Here is a 13,414-nt window from a genome sequence, read left to right on the forward strand (position 1 = left end):
TTCTGAACTCATTGTGCTCTACTAACACACATATGATCTGATTACAGATGGCACGACACACACACACACACACACACACACACACACACACACACGCTTGAGCAGTGTATCCTTATAGAACAGACAGATATATACTGAACGTGATGCATTAATTTCTTTATCATGTATTCATATTGTCAGATTGTTTTTATAAATGTCAGCTGAAATGTTTAATGAGTTGCAGAGTGATGAATGAAGATCAGATAATATGAATGAATGAAGTGTGTGTTATGACAGCATGGCTCATAAGTGTGTGTTCAGTGTCCACTCTAATGCTGATTGTGTGTGTGTGTGTGTGTGTGTGTGTGTGTTTGAGCTGCAGTTGTGTTGTAATGTTTGTTTAACTGACCCCTGTCCATTTTACACGCTGTCTCCCCTAAACGGCCCCCCGCATGTAAGTAACTAATCGTGTCAGTCTTCTTTTGCTTCTTGTCTTCAGTAACAAACTGTTGTTATTTTCATTTGTTACCCAGTAATGAAAGGAGTGTTGTGTTATTGTTCAAATCAATTCATATGATTGAATCCCAGTGAAAGTTCAGTGAGATCCTCTGATAGGTGTAGATGTTTCCCTCAATGAACCGCACTGATTATTGTCACTCCAGAACGAGTTTCCTCACATGAGAATAAAGTGTTGATGTCATCATGCACTGGACACATTCACACTGAAAGAGTTTAATCCGGTTCTGTTCACACACACACATCTGAAGTGACAACTGGATTCTACAGCACTTCTGATCAATTCACATGAAGATTAAATCTGTGTAGTGTGTACTGAACTGAACAGAAGACTGCCCCGTTTTTTAACTTGTAACTTCATTATTTAGCAAAAAAGTTGAAAACTGAATGAATGCATTTTATTGTATTTTTATTAAATAAAAATTTTCATGATGTGAAGTTGAAAAAAATGCAGCTAATCTTTACAAAAAAAATTAAATACGAAAACTAAAAATGTGATTTTTTTTTTTTTTTTTTTTTTTTTTTTTTTAAATCAGATTATGGGGTTTCTTGTTTCAAAGAGGGATGTGACCAAAATAAAGCTTGAGAACCACTGGACTAGTCCACTAGTCTCAAAGTAAAAGACATTGTGTATACACAATCCATATGAAATACTTAATATATTATCCCAACAGCCAAATCCAATACTAGATGCGGCTTAAAAACAGGGCATATGTTTGCTATGAATACACTGAGTTACTTGCTCAGCAATATTCTCTTCAAATATGACAATAGATGACTGGAAAGAGAAGTGGACTGTTCTGACTAACTCGGCATGTCACCTTTATGGCAAATGTTAAGATGGCAACGTGTACTTGTGTCGTGTTATGAACTGCAGACGTTTTGGATGCACAAAATAGAGCTTGTGTATCCAGAGGCGTCTTCGTTCATGTACTTGTGTAGAGAATGTTTCGGCCTTTAGACTGGTGGCATCCATGTTTACAGCTGTGAGATGCCAAACCGTTGCTATGGTTATCACTGGGGTTGGGACAGGAAACACTGTCAGTGTGTTTTAGTACATTAGTGGAAGAATACTCGCTCAAGAACCATGCTTGAAACCGAAAGTCATGAAAATCATACGTTTGGGTATTTCTTTGGTATTTCAGAACTGGTTCTTGGTTCCCAATATGACATAATACACTGTAAACTATCACAAGTTCAAGAATATTCTGTGCACACAAATAATGATCGTTAAGAGGATTCACTCTGGTTTTTTTCAGTGTGTTTGTGGCCACTGTCATCACTCGTCATGTTTCAATCTGTCTCATCCCTCCACACAAACACACTTTTCAACTTCATCAGAATGAGTTCACACTGATAATTCACATTCATCGCTCACACCGATCTGATTCTCCTGCAGTGTTTGATCAACTAGATCTGGTGACGTATGAAGAGGTGGTGAAGCTGCCGGCATTCAAGAGAAAAACACTGGTGCTGTTGGGTATGAGCTCACACACGTTTGCTCTCCTGTCATGATTACTGTGAATGCTGTTGGTCACGTGACTCGTTATATGAGCTGAAATTTGCCCGCAGGTGCTCATGGGGTCGGCAGGAGACACATCAAAAACACACTCATCGCCAAACATCCCGACAGATTCGCCTATCCTATTCCACGTAAGAGAGCGGATACTTTGTGTTATAAAAATCGACATTTTTACAAACAACCAGAGCACACTTCAACAACTGAATGTCAAAATGACTTTGTGTGTGTTTCTTCAATCATCAAACAGACACGACTCGACCGCCGAAGAAAGACGAGGAGAACGGGAAGAACTATTTCTTTGTGTCACATGACCAGATGATGCAGGACATCTCTAATAATGATTATCTGGAGTACGGCAGCCATGAAGACGCCATGTACGGCACGCGCCTCGAGACCATCCGCAAGATCCACGAGCTGAACATGGTCGCCATCCTGGACGTAGAGCCACAGGTACTCTTGACCAATCAGATTAATTTGCAATGACGTCATCTCTCTCGTCATGTCCGTGAGCCGTTCTGATGTCATTGCATTGTGTTTTCACAGGCGCTGAAGGTTTTGCGAACGGCTGAATTTGCACCGTACGTCATCTTCATTGCCGCACCGACCATCACCCCCGCTATGAATGAGGTCAGAGTTCAAACCGTCTAGAATTGAACACATTTCCACTTTAGTTCTGTGTGTCTGTGCAACATAGTTATGTCTGTTTGAAGATCTTCACTTCCTGTTGTTTGTCTCCACGATGGTCCTGATCTTGACTGACTGACAAACAGACAGACTGAGGACCCATTTACACCTGGTCATTACACCATGTCCTAACCAGACACGACTCGATAAGATTCCAGCGACAAGCAATCTGTCTGTCCACACCAGGTGCGGCGTGACACCGCGATATTAATACATTTAAAATGAGGATAATTGATAATAAAATGTAGAAAACAGAGCAATTACAGACGGAACAGTCATTTTCTCACATAGGCTCCGTAACGCTTTCTACGGCAAGCCCGAGGGGATAAATACACAATCACACACACACAGGGAAAAGTTACTTTATGAATCGCATCCTTATTCAGTCTGTACTATTGTTTACTGTATGTTCACGCGGTCCTCCTATTATTTCGCCGATCTCCACGTGACAGGGAAGCGGAGAGAAAGTCAGAATGAGCCGGGATGTCTCCCCACTGTCATTCTGAACCAGTGTGTGTGTGACAGAGCTCCAACTGAAGAGAGCAAGACCTCAAGCACAACATTCGGTAGGTGTGTGACACCCTCAGCCAAAATCAAGTTGTTGTGAACCGGCTAGTGAGATGCCGGCTTTTTTTTTTTTTTTTTCAATTTGGAATGCCCAATTCCCAATGCGCTCTAAGTCCTCCTGGTGGCGTAGTGACTCGCCTCAATTCGAGTGGCAGAGGACGAATCTCAGGTGCCTCCGTGTCTGAGACCGTCAATTCTTGCATCTTATCACGTGGCTTGTTGAGCGCGTTACCGCGGAGACGTAGCGCGTGTGGAGGCTTCACGCTATTCTCCGTGGCATCCACGCACAACTCACCACACGCCCCACCGAGAGCGAGAACCACATTATAGCGACCACGAGGAGGTTACCCCATGTGACTCTACCCTCCCTAGCAACCGGGCCAATTTGGTTGCTTAGGAGACCTGGCTGGAGTCACTCAGCACGCCCTGGATTTGAACTCGTGACTCCAGGGGTGATAGTCAGCGTCAATACTCGCTGAGATACCCAGAACCCCCGAGATGCCATCTTTAATATGCTGCAATAAGAATAATTTTAGACCCATTTGTTGACTACGCTGCCTGGCGCAGAAACCATTTAAACCATCGTCGTGTGTCACGTCTGGTTAGGACGCAGTGTTATGTGTGTTTTTTTTTTTACCGCTTGTGTTGGGATTTCAATGGGAGGGTCTCTGGTTTCGTGTCGACATACATCAATCATTACATCAGTGTGTTACTGCAGAGCAAGTCCTCAAGCACAAAAAGTAGAAAGAAGAAAAAGCGCTAAGATATACAGTAGTATATACATTTACTCTCAGCGCAAACATGATGTTTCGAGTAGAATCGTCAGTTATTTTAGTAGAGTATCAATAGTAACTAAGCTTCAGATGTGTCTGCTTTTCATCTGTGTAACTGCATGTTATATCATGGTCTGTTCTAACACTCAATTCTGATTGGCTGGAATGCGTGCCGTTCAAACTGTTGAATGCACAAGTAGTTCCGGTCAGTTTTAAATTACCGTTCGACATTAATGCGCTGTTTGTAACCATAGCAACATAATATTACAGAGCAAGCAGAGTGAGCTATAGCTATTGAAAACATTTCTTTAACACTTTCATCAGCATAGCTAATATAATGGGATTCAGCTTGTTTTGCACAGAGGGTGAAAGATTGATAGCAGGACTAAATGTGTCTTTCGCTGTCCTGCAAGGCGATGCAGGACGATTTAAACTGTAACTGCAATCTTGCTACCTTGATGGATAGCATACTGATGTCTCAGAGGTCAAAATCTGCATGTTTTAGAGTGTTTTGAATGGTTTTCCTCTTATACAGTAAGTGCTACTTTTACTGTCACTGCCATGTTTGTAACATCGGGTTTTCCGCAAAATGACAATGAATAAAAATTAAATAATAATACATTTTCTCTGGAGTGCCAACCCCTCTACATCCTGTGGATATTTTTATTTCTGGATTGTGCATTTAAATTCACAGTTTTGACCAAGTGTGTGATCGTACTACTTTTTCTCTGCGTCTGATTTAGAACAGGCGGAGCTGCAGATCTAACGGCACTTAGATAAAATTAACCGTTATTTTTTATTCTTCCAGTCAAAAGTTGCACTGCAAAAAATATATATATTAAAGCTGTAACTAATCAATTCTGGCAAGTGACTGTGGACCACGGAATAATCCACGGCTAGATGTGCGTTAAACGATTTTAAATGCACAACGTGGAGGTGAAGACCTCAGTGAAGTGCATTCAAAATCTATCCGTGGATTATCCCTTACTTAAAATAAGTTTATGTACAGTGCATTTATTTGCTTTTTCAACTATATTTATGAAAGCCGTTGATTGACGAGTAGGCAAACCCCACTGTCTGAACTCATCTGAAAGGGTTAGTGTTTACACTGCGAGCCCAATGTGCTCGTGTGTGGACAAATCTAAAAAAATCTGTTTCAAACGGATCATCTGAAACGCATCTTAACACCAGGTGCAAACGGGCCCAGAAACCCACAGAAGAGGGACAGACAGATTGATTGACAGACAGACAGACTCTCTGGGCATCAGAAGAAGTCTGTCTGAATTAAAAGTTGTTCATTGCATGCTGCTGTTATCACTCATTGCATGTGTTTGTGTGTGTGTTGATTATTTTCCTGTGTGGCTCTCAGCTGCCTCGATGGTGCAGAAAACTGCCTGTAAGTAACAGACGAGTGATAGTGAGAAAATTCATTCACTGATGCATCACAATACTTTTGTTGGCGATTCTAGATCATTATTTTAAATTCATTATTAATCCTGTGCAAACACGTATATTTGCGAACCTTCAGATGTTTAACAGCCAGTGTCAATGAGTGTGTTTACATGTACACCAATACGCTGATAACCACCGAAAATCAGCTTCTTCAAAAATTCTGACAATGCAAGAAAAAACGTGTTTACATGAGACTTGTAATCATTAGGTTAATCCCTGTTTTTCACGTCAAAATGTAAACCGTCATGTGCACCACACTTGCACACATTGGATAAGCCGGTAAGAATGCAGGTAAAGGTGTTTACATACAATGTGACATCAGGCTAATGGCCAGACATCTATGTATGTTGACCAGTATTTTGCATCATAATCTCTATATTTCAAAAATGTATTGACGCACTGTATTACACACTCTAAACGTTCATCACAGACACAGAAAACGACACAAGATTTTAACAACACTGTTGTAGCTCGCTCCGAATGAAGCCACAGCACCTGTTTGTTCTGTTTCTGTTGGCAGGTCAGTGCAGATGTATTTTAGTACGACTTTTATGTGTAATCTTTACACATCATCAAGCATTGAGCCAACTTAACTCGACAAAGATTTGCATCCCTAAACTGATGCTGAAAAATTGAGATGCATCGATAATCATTGTGGAATTGAATCATGACTCCCTGAATCATCCGTAAAGATTATCATCCCAAGTAGTACAATTTACGTACACCTAGTGTCTGTGTGATGGAGTGTTTGTTGTGTGTCAGTGTATTGGTGAACACCCCTGATGTCTTTCTGACCATCACTTTAATCACTTGTGCGTCACAATTTACGCTGATCTTCATGTGTCACTCGTTTCAGGACGAGTCTCTGCAGCGACTGCAGAAGGAGTCGGAGGCGTTACAGCACTCGTACGCGCATTACTTCGATCAGACCATCATCAATAACGAGATTGACGACACCATCCGTCTGCTGGAGGAAGCCATTGATCTGGTGTCCAGCACCTCACAGTGGGTGCCCGTGTCCTGGGTGTACTAACAAACACCCTCATGTGCCCACAGCCATTCCTCATTAAACACTCACACACTCGCAAGAACTACCGGTGTGTAGTGCTGTATATATCTATACATATATAAATAGCTATAAATATGAATATATAAGTCATAGATATGGTCATGTACTTATAACGAGGGGGGGTTGATGATGTTTTATACTCTTTTCTTTTTAAATGTACGAGACGGCGTCTCATAGCAATGATGAGCACAGTCAGTCGTGGGGGGAGGGGGGTACTCCACCCCCTTCAGACCCCATCCAATCCAAACCTATTGTCTGTGGGCGTGGTTACGGTGACACGCCCACCGACAGTCGATAAGCACAGTTGACCGTGCCACAATCCCCCCTCTCCTTTATGTGCACGAGCACCATTTGCACGGACCCCGAACAGAACTGTGAGATGGCTCGCCACATTCTGTCCTTCCCTGGTCACTGAGACTCGAGGGCCCGTTTCATCCACCCCTCTGTTTACAGATGTAGGTTTGCACAAGGGCAGCAGAGGGCGCTCTTCCTCTGTGTTCCTCTTCCTCTAGATGTCTGTATGTTAATCCTTCACAGTCGAGAGCGCAGAAAGCGTGTGCAGTCGGTGTCACCAGTGTTACGACATCATCTCCTGGAGGAAATTTCCCGCTTGTTTCCCAGTCTGCTCTGAGAGAGGCAAGGAAGTGGGACGGACACCCATGCACACTCACACAACCTCTGAATGGACAGCTTCCCTCATGAACCTGTGTAGTGACGTGTTTGTAAATTGTCCTGGATTTGATTTCTTGTGCGGAACTGGAGGAAATTCTTCATTAATCGATCAGTCATTTCAGGAAATGTGTCTTAAAAGAGTATTATTGTTTTACTTTGAGAAAACCCATTATTGTGTGTAAATGTTTCAATGGTGCGTACATTTTGCGATTGAAATGAAGTAGTGTGCATAAACATAATTGAACAGACTGTGTGTGAACTCTTCATTTCATATTGCCCTGTGTAAATTCCTGTGCAAATGATCAAACTTCTCTTCAGTATGTTTGTTTTTTTATCTCTTTCCTTTCATGTGTTGAAAAAGTAAATTGAAATTTGAAATCAGGTCATGCATGTTGTTTTTCTGCGAGTGTGGAGCTTTAAACTGCAGTTTCACTTTCCTCTGTTAGATGGTGCTGTTTGTCACTCTTGCACATGCACCGGATGTGGCGTATAACCTCACACCAGAGTATGTGAGCGGAGCGAGGAGTGGAGCGGCATGATTTTGCCTGGAGCGAGGAGCGGGTTTTTAAAAATTCGGAGCGTAATTGTTTTTAAGAGCGCTCCACTAATGCTCCATCATGAGCACAGCACCAGTTAACAGCCCTTAATGCAATAAAACACTATTGGCATGAAGGAAAGATGGAATTTCTGATATAACCAGAAAGAATGTGATAAAAAATATACAAATTTAAAATCTAGCGGCAATTGGTAATATTCGACCTCCCGCGCGAACGCTACTTTCGCTTTCTGTGTTCACGCTCCCGATTATTGAGTTAATCTTACAGTAAAGCTTGAGTTAACTACATGCTCATGTCTCGTCTCTTTATTTCTACATCAGCTGCCGTATATTGAAAATTAATGATGGGATGGTGAACACGAGTGGGGAGGTGACTGCCACCATCAAAGGTTCATTGTGAAATCCTAAAAGACGTGTCCAGAAAACACAATGATAATCCATGCACATGTAGAGAGAAAATCTAAAGGTCAATAATATATATAAAAAAAATATATTGTTCTGAAACAGAAATTGTTCTGCTCCACTCACATACTCCGCTCACAACACTCCTTATGAATTAATGCACCTATTTAATCATTTTTCAGTGTCAGTTAAAAATACATTTATTTTGGTCTTGCTCAAAATATTTGAACATTTCACAACATATGTCATCAGGTAAAATGATCTGGTGAATATTTTAAACAGTAGAATTAATTAAAAAAAATAGTCTAAATCAAGTGGAAAGTGTTTGTTTGTGGGTTTAAATCAGGGAAATTGTTTGAGTTAACCCTCAGAGATTCAGTGTAGCAGTATTGCAATGTTTACAGCATATAAGCAATACTATTTTTTTAAAGTGGTTTATAACTACACATAACAGTTGCTGACACTCAACTGTAATAGTCACTTCAAAGAGAAATGTTAAAAACAATAGTGTGCCTTTAAAGGTTACACTTACATGTGTCATCTTGGACTTACAGTGACATCTAGTGTTGTGGATGCGGCATCATTCAGAATCAATAGTTTTCAGTAACTGATGCCATTGTAGAAATTCACTATTCACAAATACTAAGTGCACCTTTAAATTATATCGATTCAGATAAATGAACACGATGACGTCATCTTCGGGCTTTTTTTACTCTGATGTTTGTCTTTGGCGGCTCCTGCTGGACAATACAAGAACAACATGATGACACGCCGCCACACACGCACAACACACACACATATTTACGAGTATACTCGCTCAGCCATACTCTCAATTCTTACTTTCACACGAAATGTACTGTCTCATTCAACATCTGTCTGTTTTATATTCTGATGCAGTCGGTGAAAATGTCAGTGTGTCGCGCTCGAGCGCATCTGGTGCTCAAAATACCGTCTAGGTAGGGTGCTCAAAATACTGTCTAGGTAGGGTGCTCAAAATACTGTCTAGGTAGGGTGCTCAAATTGCTGTCTATGTAGGATGCTCAAAATACTGTCTAGGTAGGGTGCTCAAATTGCTGTCTATGTAGGATGCTCAAAATACTGTCTAGGTAGGGTGCTCAAATTGCTGTCTAGGTAGGGTGCTCAAAATACTGTCTAGGTAGGGTGCTCAAATTGCTGTCTAGGTAGGGTGCTCAAAATACTGTCTAGGTAGGGTGCTCAAATTGCTGTCTATGTAGGATGCTCAAAATACTGTCTAGGTAGGGTGCTCACTAGGCTTTGATATAGCCACCGACATAAACGGTGCACTGCAGTTAAATGTTGGTCAGTAATTTTGGTGAAACAGATCCTTTGATCATTAAAATCAGCTGTTATTCCAGGACAGTCAGCGCTGGTTTAGTGCGGATTGTGTGATGGATTAACGGCGGAGAGGAATGAAGAGGACAGCCCTCAGCAGCGGGAGTCACGGGTGATTCTCGGTAAGTCACGTGTGTGACGCCACGCGGGGCAGATTTGACAAAGTAATTGATGATTTTGCATAAATGAAAACTAGGAGGGGAGGGTTAAATTGTAATAAGACATCATGTGTAATAGCACAAGCAGCAATCTGTAAGTACTCTGCTATTTTCTTTATTTATTGACTCTAATTTAATTGTGCAATTTATGTTCTGTGTATATAATGTACGTTAATATAATTTGTCATATATATATATATATATATATATATATATATATATATATATATATATATATATATATATATATATAAAACTGATCACAATGTATAGTCAGGACATTAATAACATGAAAAATTACTATTACAATTAGAAAAAAATCTTCTTAAACTACTTCAAAGAGTTCTCATCATACAGATCCTCCACGTGCAGCAATGACAGCTTTGCTGATCCTTGTTATTCTAGCTGTCAGTTTGTCCAGATACTCAGGTGACATTTCACCCCACACTTCCTGTAGCACTTGCCATAGATGTGACTGTCTTGTCGGGCACTTCTCACGCACCTTACAGTCTAGCTGATCCCACAAAAGCTCAATGGGGTTAAGATCCATAACATCAGTAATGTCTTGACTATACATTGTGATCAGTTGAATGACACTTTGGTGAATAAAAGTACCAATTTCCTTCCATAAGAGCAAAATCTGTACATTATTCCAAACTTTTGGCCGCCGGTGTATACATCTCTCTCTCTCTCTCTCTCTCTCTCTCTCTCTCTCTCTCTCTCTCTCTATATATATTTACTTCATTTCTATATTCATGGTCTAGTTTTAACCAGGTGTGTGATGTTAAAGGGACAGTTCACCCCAAAATGTCATCTCTCAGCATTTATTCACCCTCGTGCCATCCCAGATGTGTTTGACTTTCTTCTGCAGAACACAAATGAAGATTTTTAGAAGAATATTTCAGCTCTGTAAGTCCATACAATGCAAGTGAAGGGTGACCAAAACTTTGAAGCTCCAAAAAGCACATAAAAGCAGCATAAAAGTAATCCATAAACCTCCAGTGGTTTAATCCATGTCTTCAGAAGAGATATGATAGGTGTGGGTGAAAAACAGAACAATATTTAAGTCCTTTTTTTAGTTTCACTTTCAGATCTGAAAGTTGAGATTTAGAGTAAATTATCTTAAACTTAAATATTGTTCTGTTTCTCACACACACCTATCATATCTCTTCTGAAGACATGGATTAAACCACTGGAGTTTTATGGATTACTTTTATTCTGCCTTTGTCACTTTGGCCCTTCAAAGTTCTGGTCACCATTCACTTGCATTGTATGGACCTACAGAGCTGAAATATTCTTCTAAAAATCGTCATTTGTGTTCTGCAGAAGAAAGAAAGTCAGTAAGGGTTTGTGGGAGGTTAAGGGGGTTGCCTGGGGCACCAAGTAAGCCAGAACCACCACTGTGTGTCTGTCAGTGTGAGTGTAATGTGTGTGTGTGTGTGTGTGTGTGTTTGTGTCTGTGTCTGTGTGTGAGTGTGTGTGAGTGTATGTGTGTGACTGTGTGTCTGTGTGTGTCTGTGTCTGTGTGTGAGTGTGTGTGAGTGTATGTGTGTGACTGTGTGTGTGTGAGTGTATATGTGTCTGTGTGTGTGTGTGTGAGTGTGTGTGTCTGTGTGTGAGTGTGTGAGTGTATATGTGTCTGTGTGTGTGTGTGAGTGTATATGTGTCTGTGTGTGAGTGTATATGTGTGTGTGTGTATGTGTCTGTCTGTGTGTGTGTGTGTGAGTGTTTATGTGTCTGTGTGTGAGTGTGTGTGAGTGTTTATGTGTCTGTGTGTGACTGTATATGTGTCTGTGTGTGAGTGTCTGTGTGTATGTGTGACTGTGAGTGTGTATATGTGTGTTTGTGTGACTGTGTGTGTGTGACTGTGTGTCTGTGTGTGAGTGTCTATGTGTCTGTGTGTGACTGTGTGTGAGTGTGTGTGTCTGTGTGTGAGTGTGACTGTGAGTGTGTATATGTGTGTTTGTGTGACTGTGAGTGTGTGTGTGTGTGTGTGTGTGTGTTTTCTCTGGAGCTGCTCAGTGACAGTCTAATCATGAGCTCATCTGTGAGACAGACATGAGAAATAGTGAGAAATGAGCAACAATGACAGTGAGACGCGTGTGGAAGTGATCAGGTTCATGAAGCCGGTATATGTGTGTGTTTGCGGTTGAACAGAACACAGGTCGAGTTCTGAGCTCATGTGTGCGGTAAGTGTCTGATGCGCGCGCGCGCGTGCGTGTGTGTGTGTGTGATCGCGGCGCGTTGAGGCGTTCAGTGTGCGGCAGACGCGTGCGAGCGGCGCGCCATTAATGAGGAGCGGCGGCTAGCATTAGCACTGACGGCTAGCAGGCCTCAGTATCAAACACGTTTATTAATTAATGTATATACTCCTATAATGAGGTAAACACGCAGTTTTGTGTATGTTTGTTGTGTAATGTGTCAGTGTGTGATTCGTGTCTGTGCAGGAATATCAATATAAACATGAATCACGAGAGCTGTGCTAATGCTAACGATGTAAATAACGGGGCGTCGAGCGATAAAAGTGAGTCTTTATAACAACATTCATGATTTATAATCTTATTGAAATGATCAAATAACAATCAGGGTAATTGTGGCTGTTTTGGTTTTTGTTCTGGAGTCAGAGCAGACACGGAAATATGATGATATAACAGTTGATGTTTATAAAATGATCATATTTGTATATTTAGTCTGTGTTCATTAAACTATATTCCATCTTAAAGCTCCATTATACATATCTGAATGCATTTGTCTTTATAAAGATGTATCATTGTTATTATTCACGTGGTATAAACTGAATGTGTCTGTTTCGTGTGATTTCATACTCTTTCATGCACACACATGTATCATGCTTTCATGTACATGTCAAGCCTGTGTTTGAGATGACAGACATGTTGTAAAATGAAGTTTCTCTGTTTAATGTGGAGTGACACAAGATGAGTAACAGAGACATCAGATGAACTCATTGTGTTTGAAGTTCTCATTGAAAGACATGTGACAAGATTACATCACTGTTATCACATGTTTCTGACAGGTGTCATCATGTGTTATATATGTGTTATTCTGTGTTGAACTGGAACTGCCGGTTTCACGCTCCCACTCCCACATGTGTGTCAGTGATCATGAGAAGCTTCACATGAACACATTGTCTTTTAATGTATACATGTATGTGTTTGTGCTGATGTGCTACAGATGTTGTGACAGTGCATTTTCATTTATCCATGTTTGTGTTGCTTTGACATTCAGAGATTCTGCATGATTTTGATCATATTAATAATAATTCCTGTTATGTTTTACTAAGGGAGGTTGTTTGACTTGAGTTGCATTTGTGTTTTCTGAGCAACAGCTGCAGGAATGATGTCGTCTGAACATACAGACACCTGCATTACAGGATGTTGTTCTTATTTCACTTCCTGAAAGCTGGCACAGAACGCATTGAAGCGTTGAACGCACTCATGCATATCTGCTGACAAACCTGCAAGTGTTCAGAACTGAGAGAGAGTTGTGTTGTGCTGAATCCATGAGCGGTTCAGAGTGTGATTAAAACATAACTTGTACATTACTGGTGTTATTCCAGTCATAAATCAGTTTCATCATTTTTAAACACTTTTGTGTAAAACCCATCATGAACTCTCGCAGGCTGATGTGATGGGCATCCGTCTGTGACTGCACACACACACACACATCAGATTATATCACTGTACAGATGAC

General features: G+C 40.9%; 1 protein-coding gene and 1 pseudogene across 6 annotated transcripts in view; both read left to right on the top strand.

The window, feature by feature from the left end:
• The window catches only part of LOC127449549 (peripheral plasma membrane protein CASK-like), a 63,700-nt gene extending 56,088 nt beyond the window's left edge, over positions 1–7,612 (top strand). For 4 of the 6 annotated variants that reach the window (XM_051713045.1, XM_051713048.1, XM_051713047.1 and 1 more), the window contains 5 exons: positions 1,895–1,975; positions 2,068–2,148; positions 2,265–2,467; positions 2,561–2,644; positions 6,350–7,612. In XM_051713045.1, coding sequence (XP_051569005.1) covers positions 1,895–1,975; positions 2,068–2,148; positions 2,265–2,467; positions 2,561–2,644; positions 6,350–6,526 — 626 coding nt within the window. In that variant the 3' untranslated portion in view covers positions 6,527–7,612. The remainder of the gene's footprint in view (positions 1–1,894; positions 1,976–2,067; positions 2,149–2,264; positions 2,468–2,560; positions 2,645–6,349) is intronic. The other 2 variants (XM_051713046.1, XM_051713049.1) reach the window with 1 other exon arrangement.
• A 3,743-nt stretch (positions 7,613–11,355) lies between these two features.
• LOC127448876 (probable ubiquitin carboxyl-terminal hydrolase FAF-X) overlaps positions 11,356–13,414 on the top strand; it is a 35,743-nt pseudogene continuing 33,684 nt past the window's right edge.

The sequence above is a fragment of the Myxocyprinus asiaticus genome, chromosome 12 (assembly GCF_019703515.2).
Source record: "Myxocyprinus asiaticus isolate MX2 ecotype Aquarium Trade chromosome 12, UBuf_Myxa_2, whole genome shotgun sequence".
Classification (NCBI taxonomy): Eukaryota; Metazoa; Chordata; class Actinopteri; order Cypriniformes; family Catostomidae; genus Myxocyprinus; species Myxocyprinus asiaticus.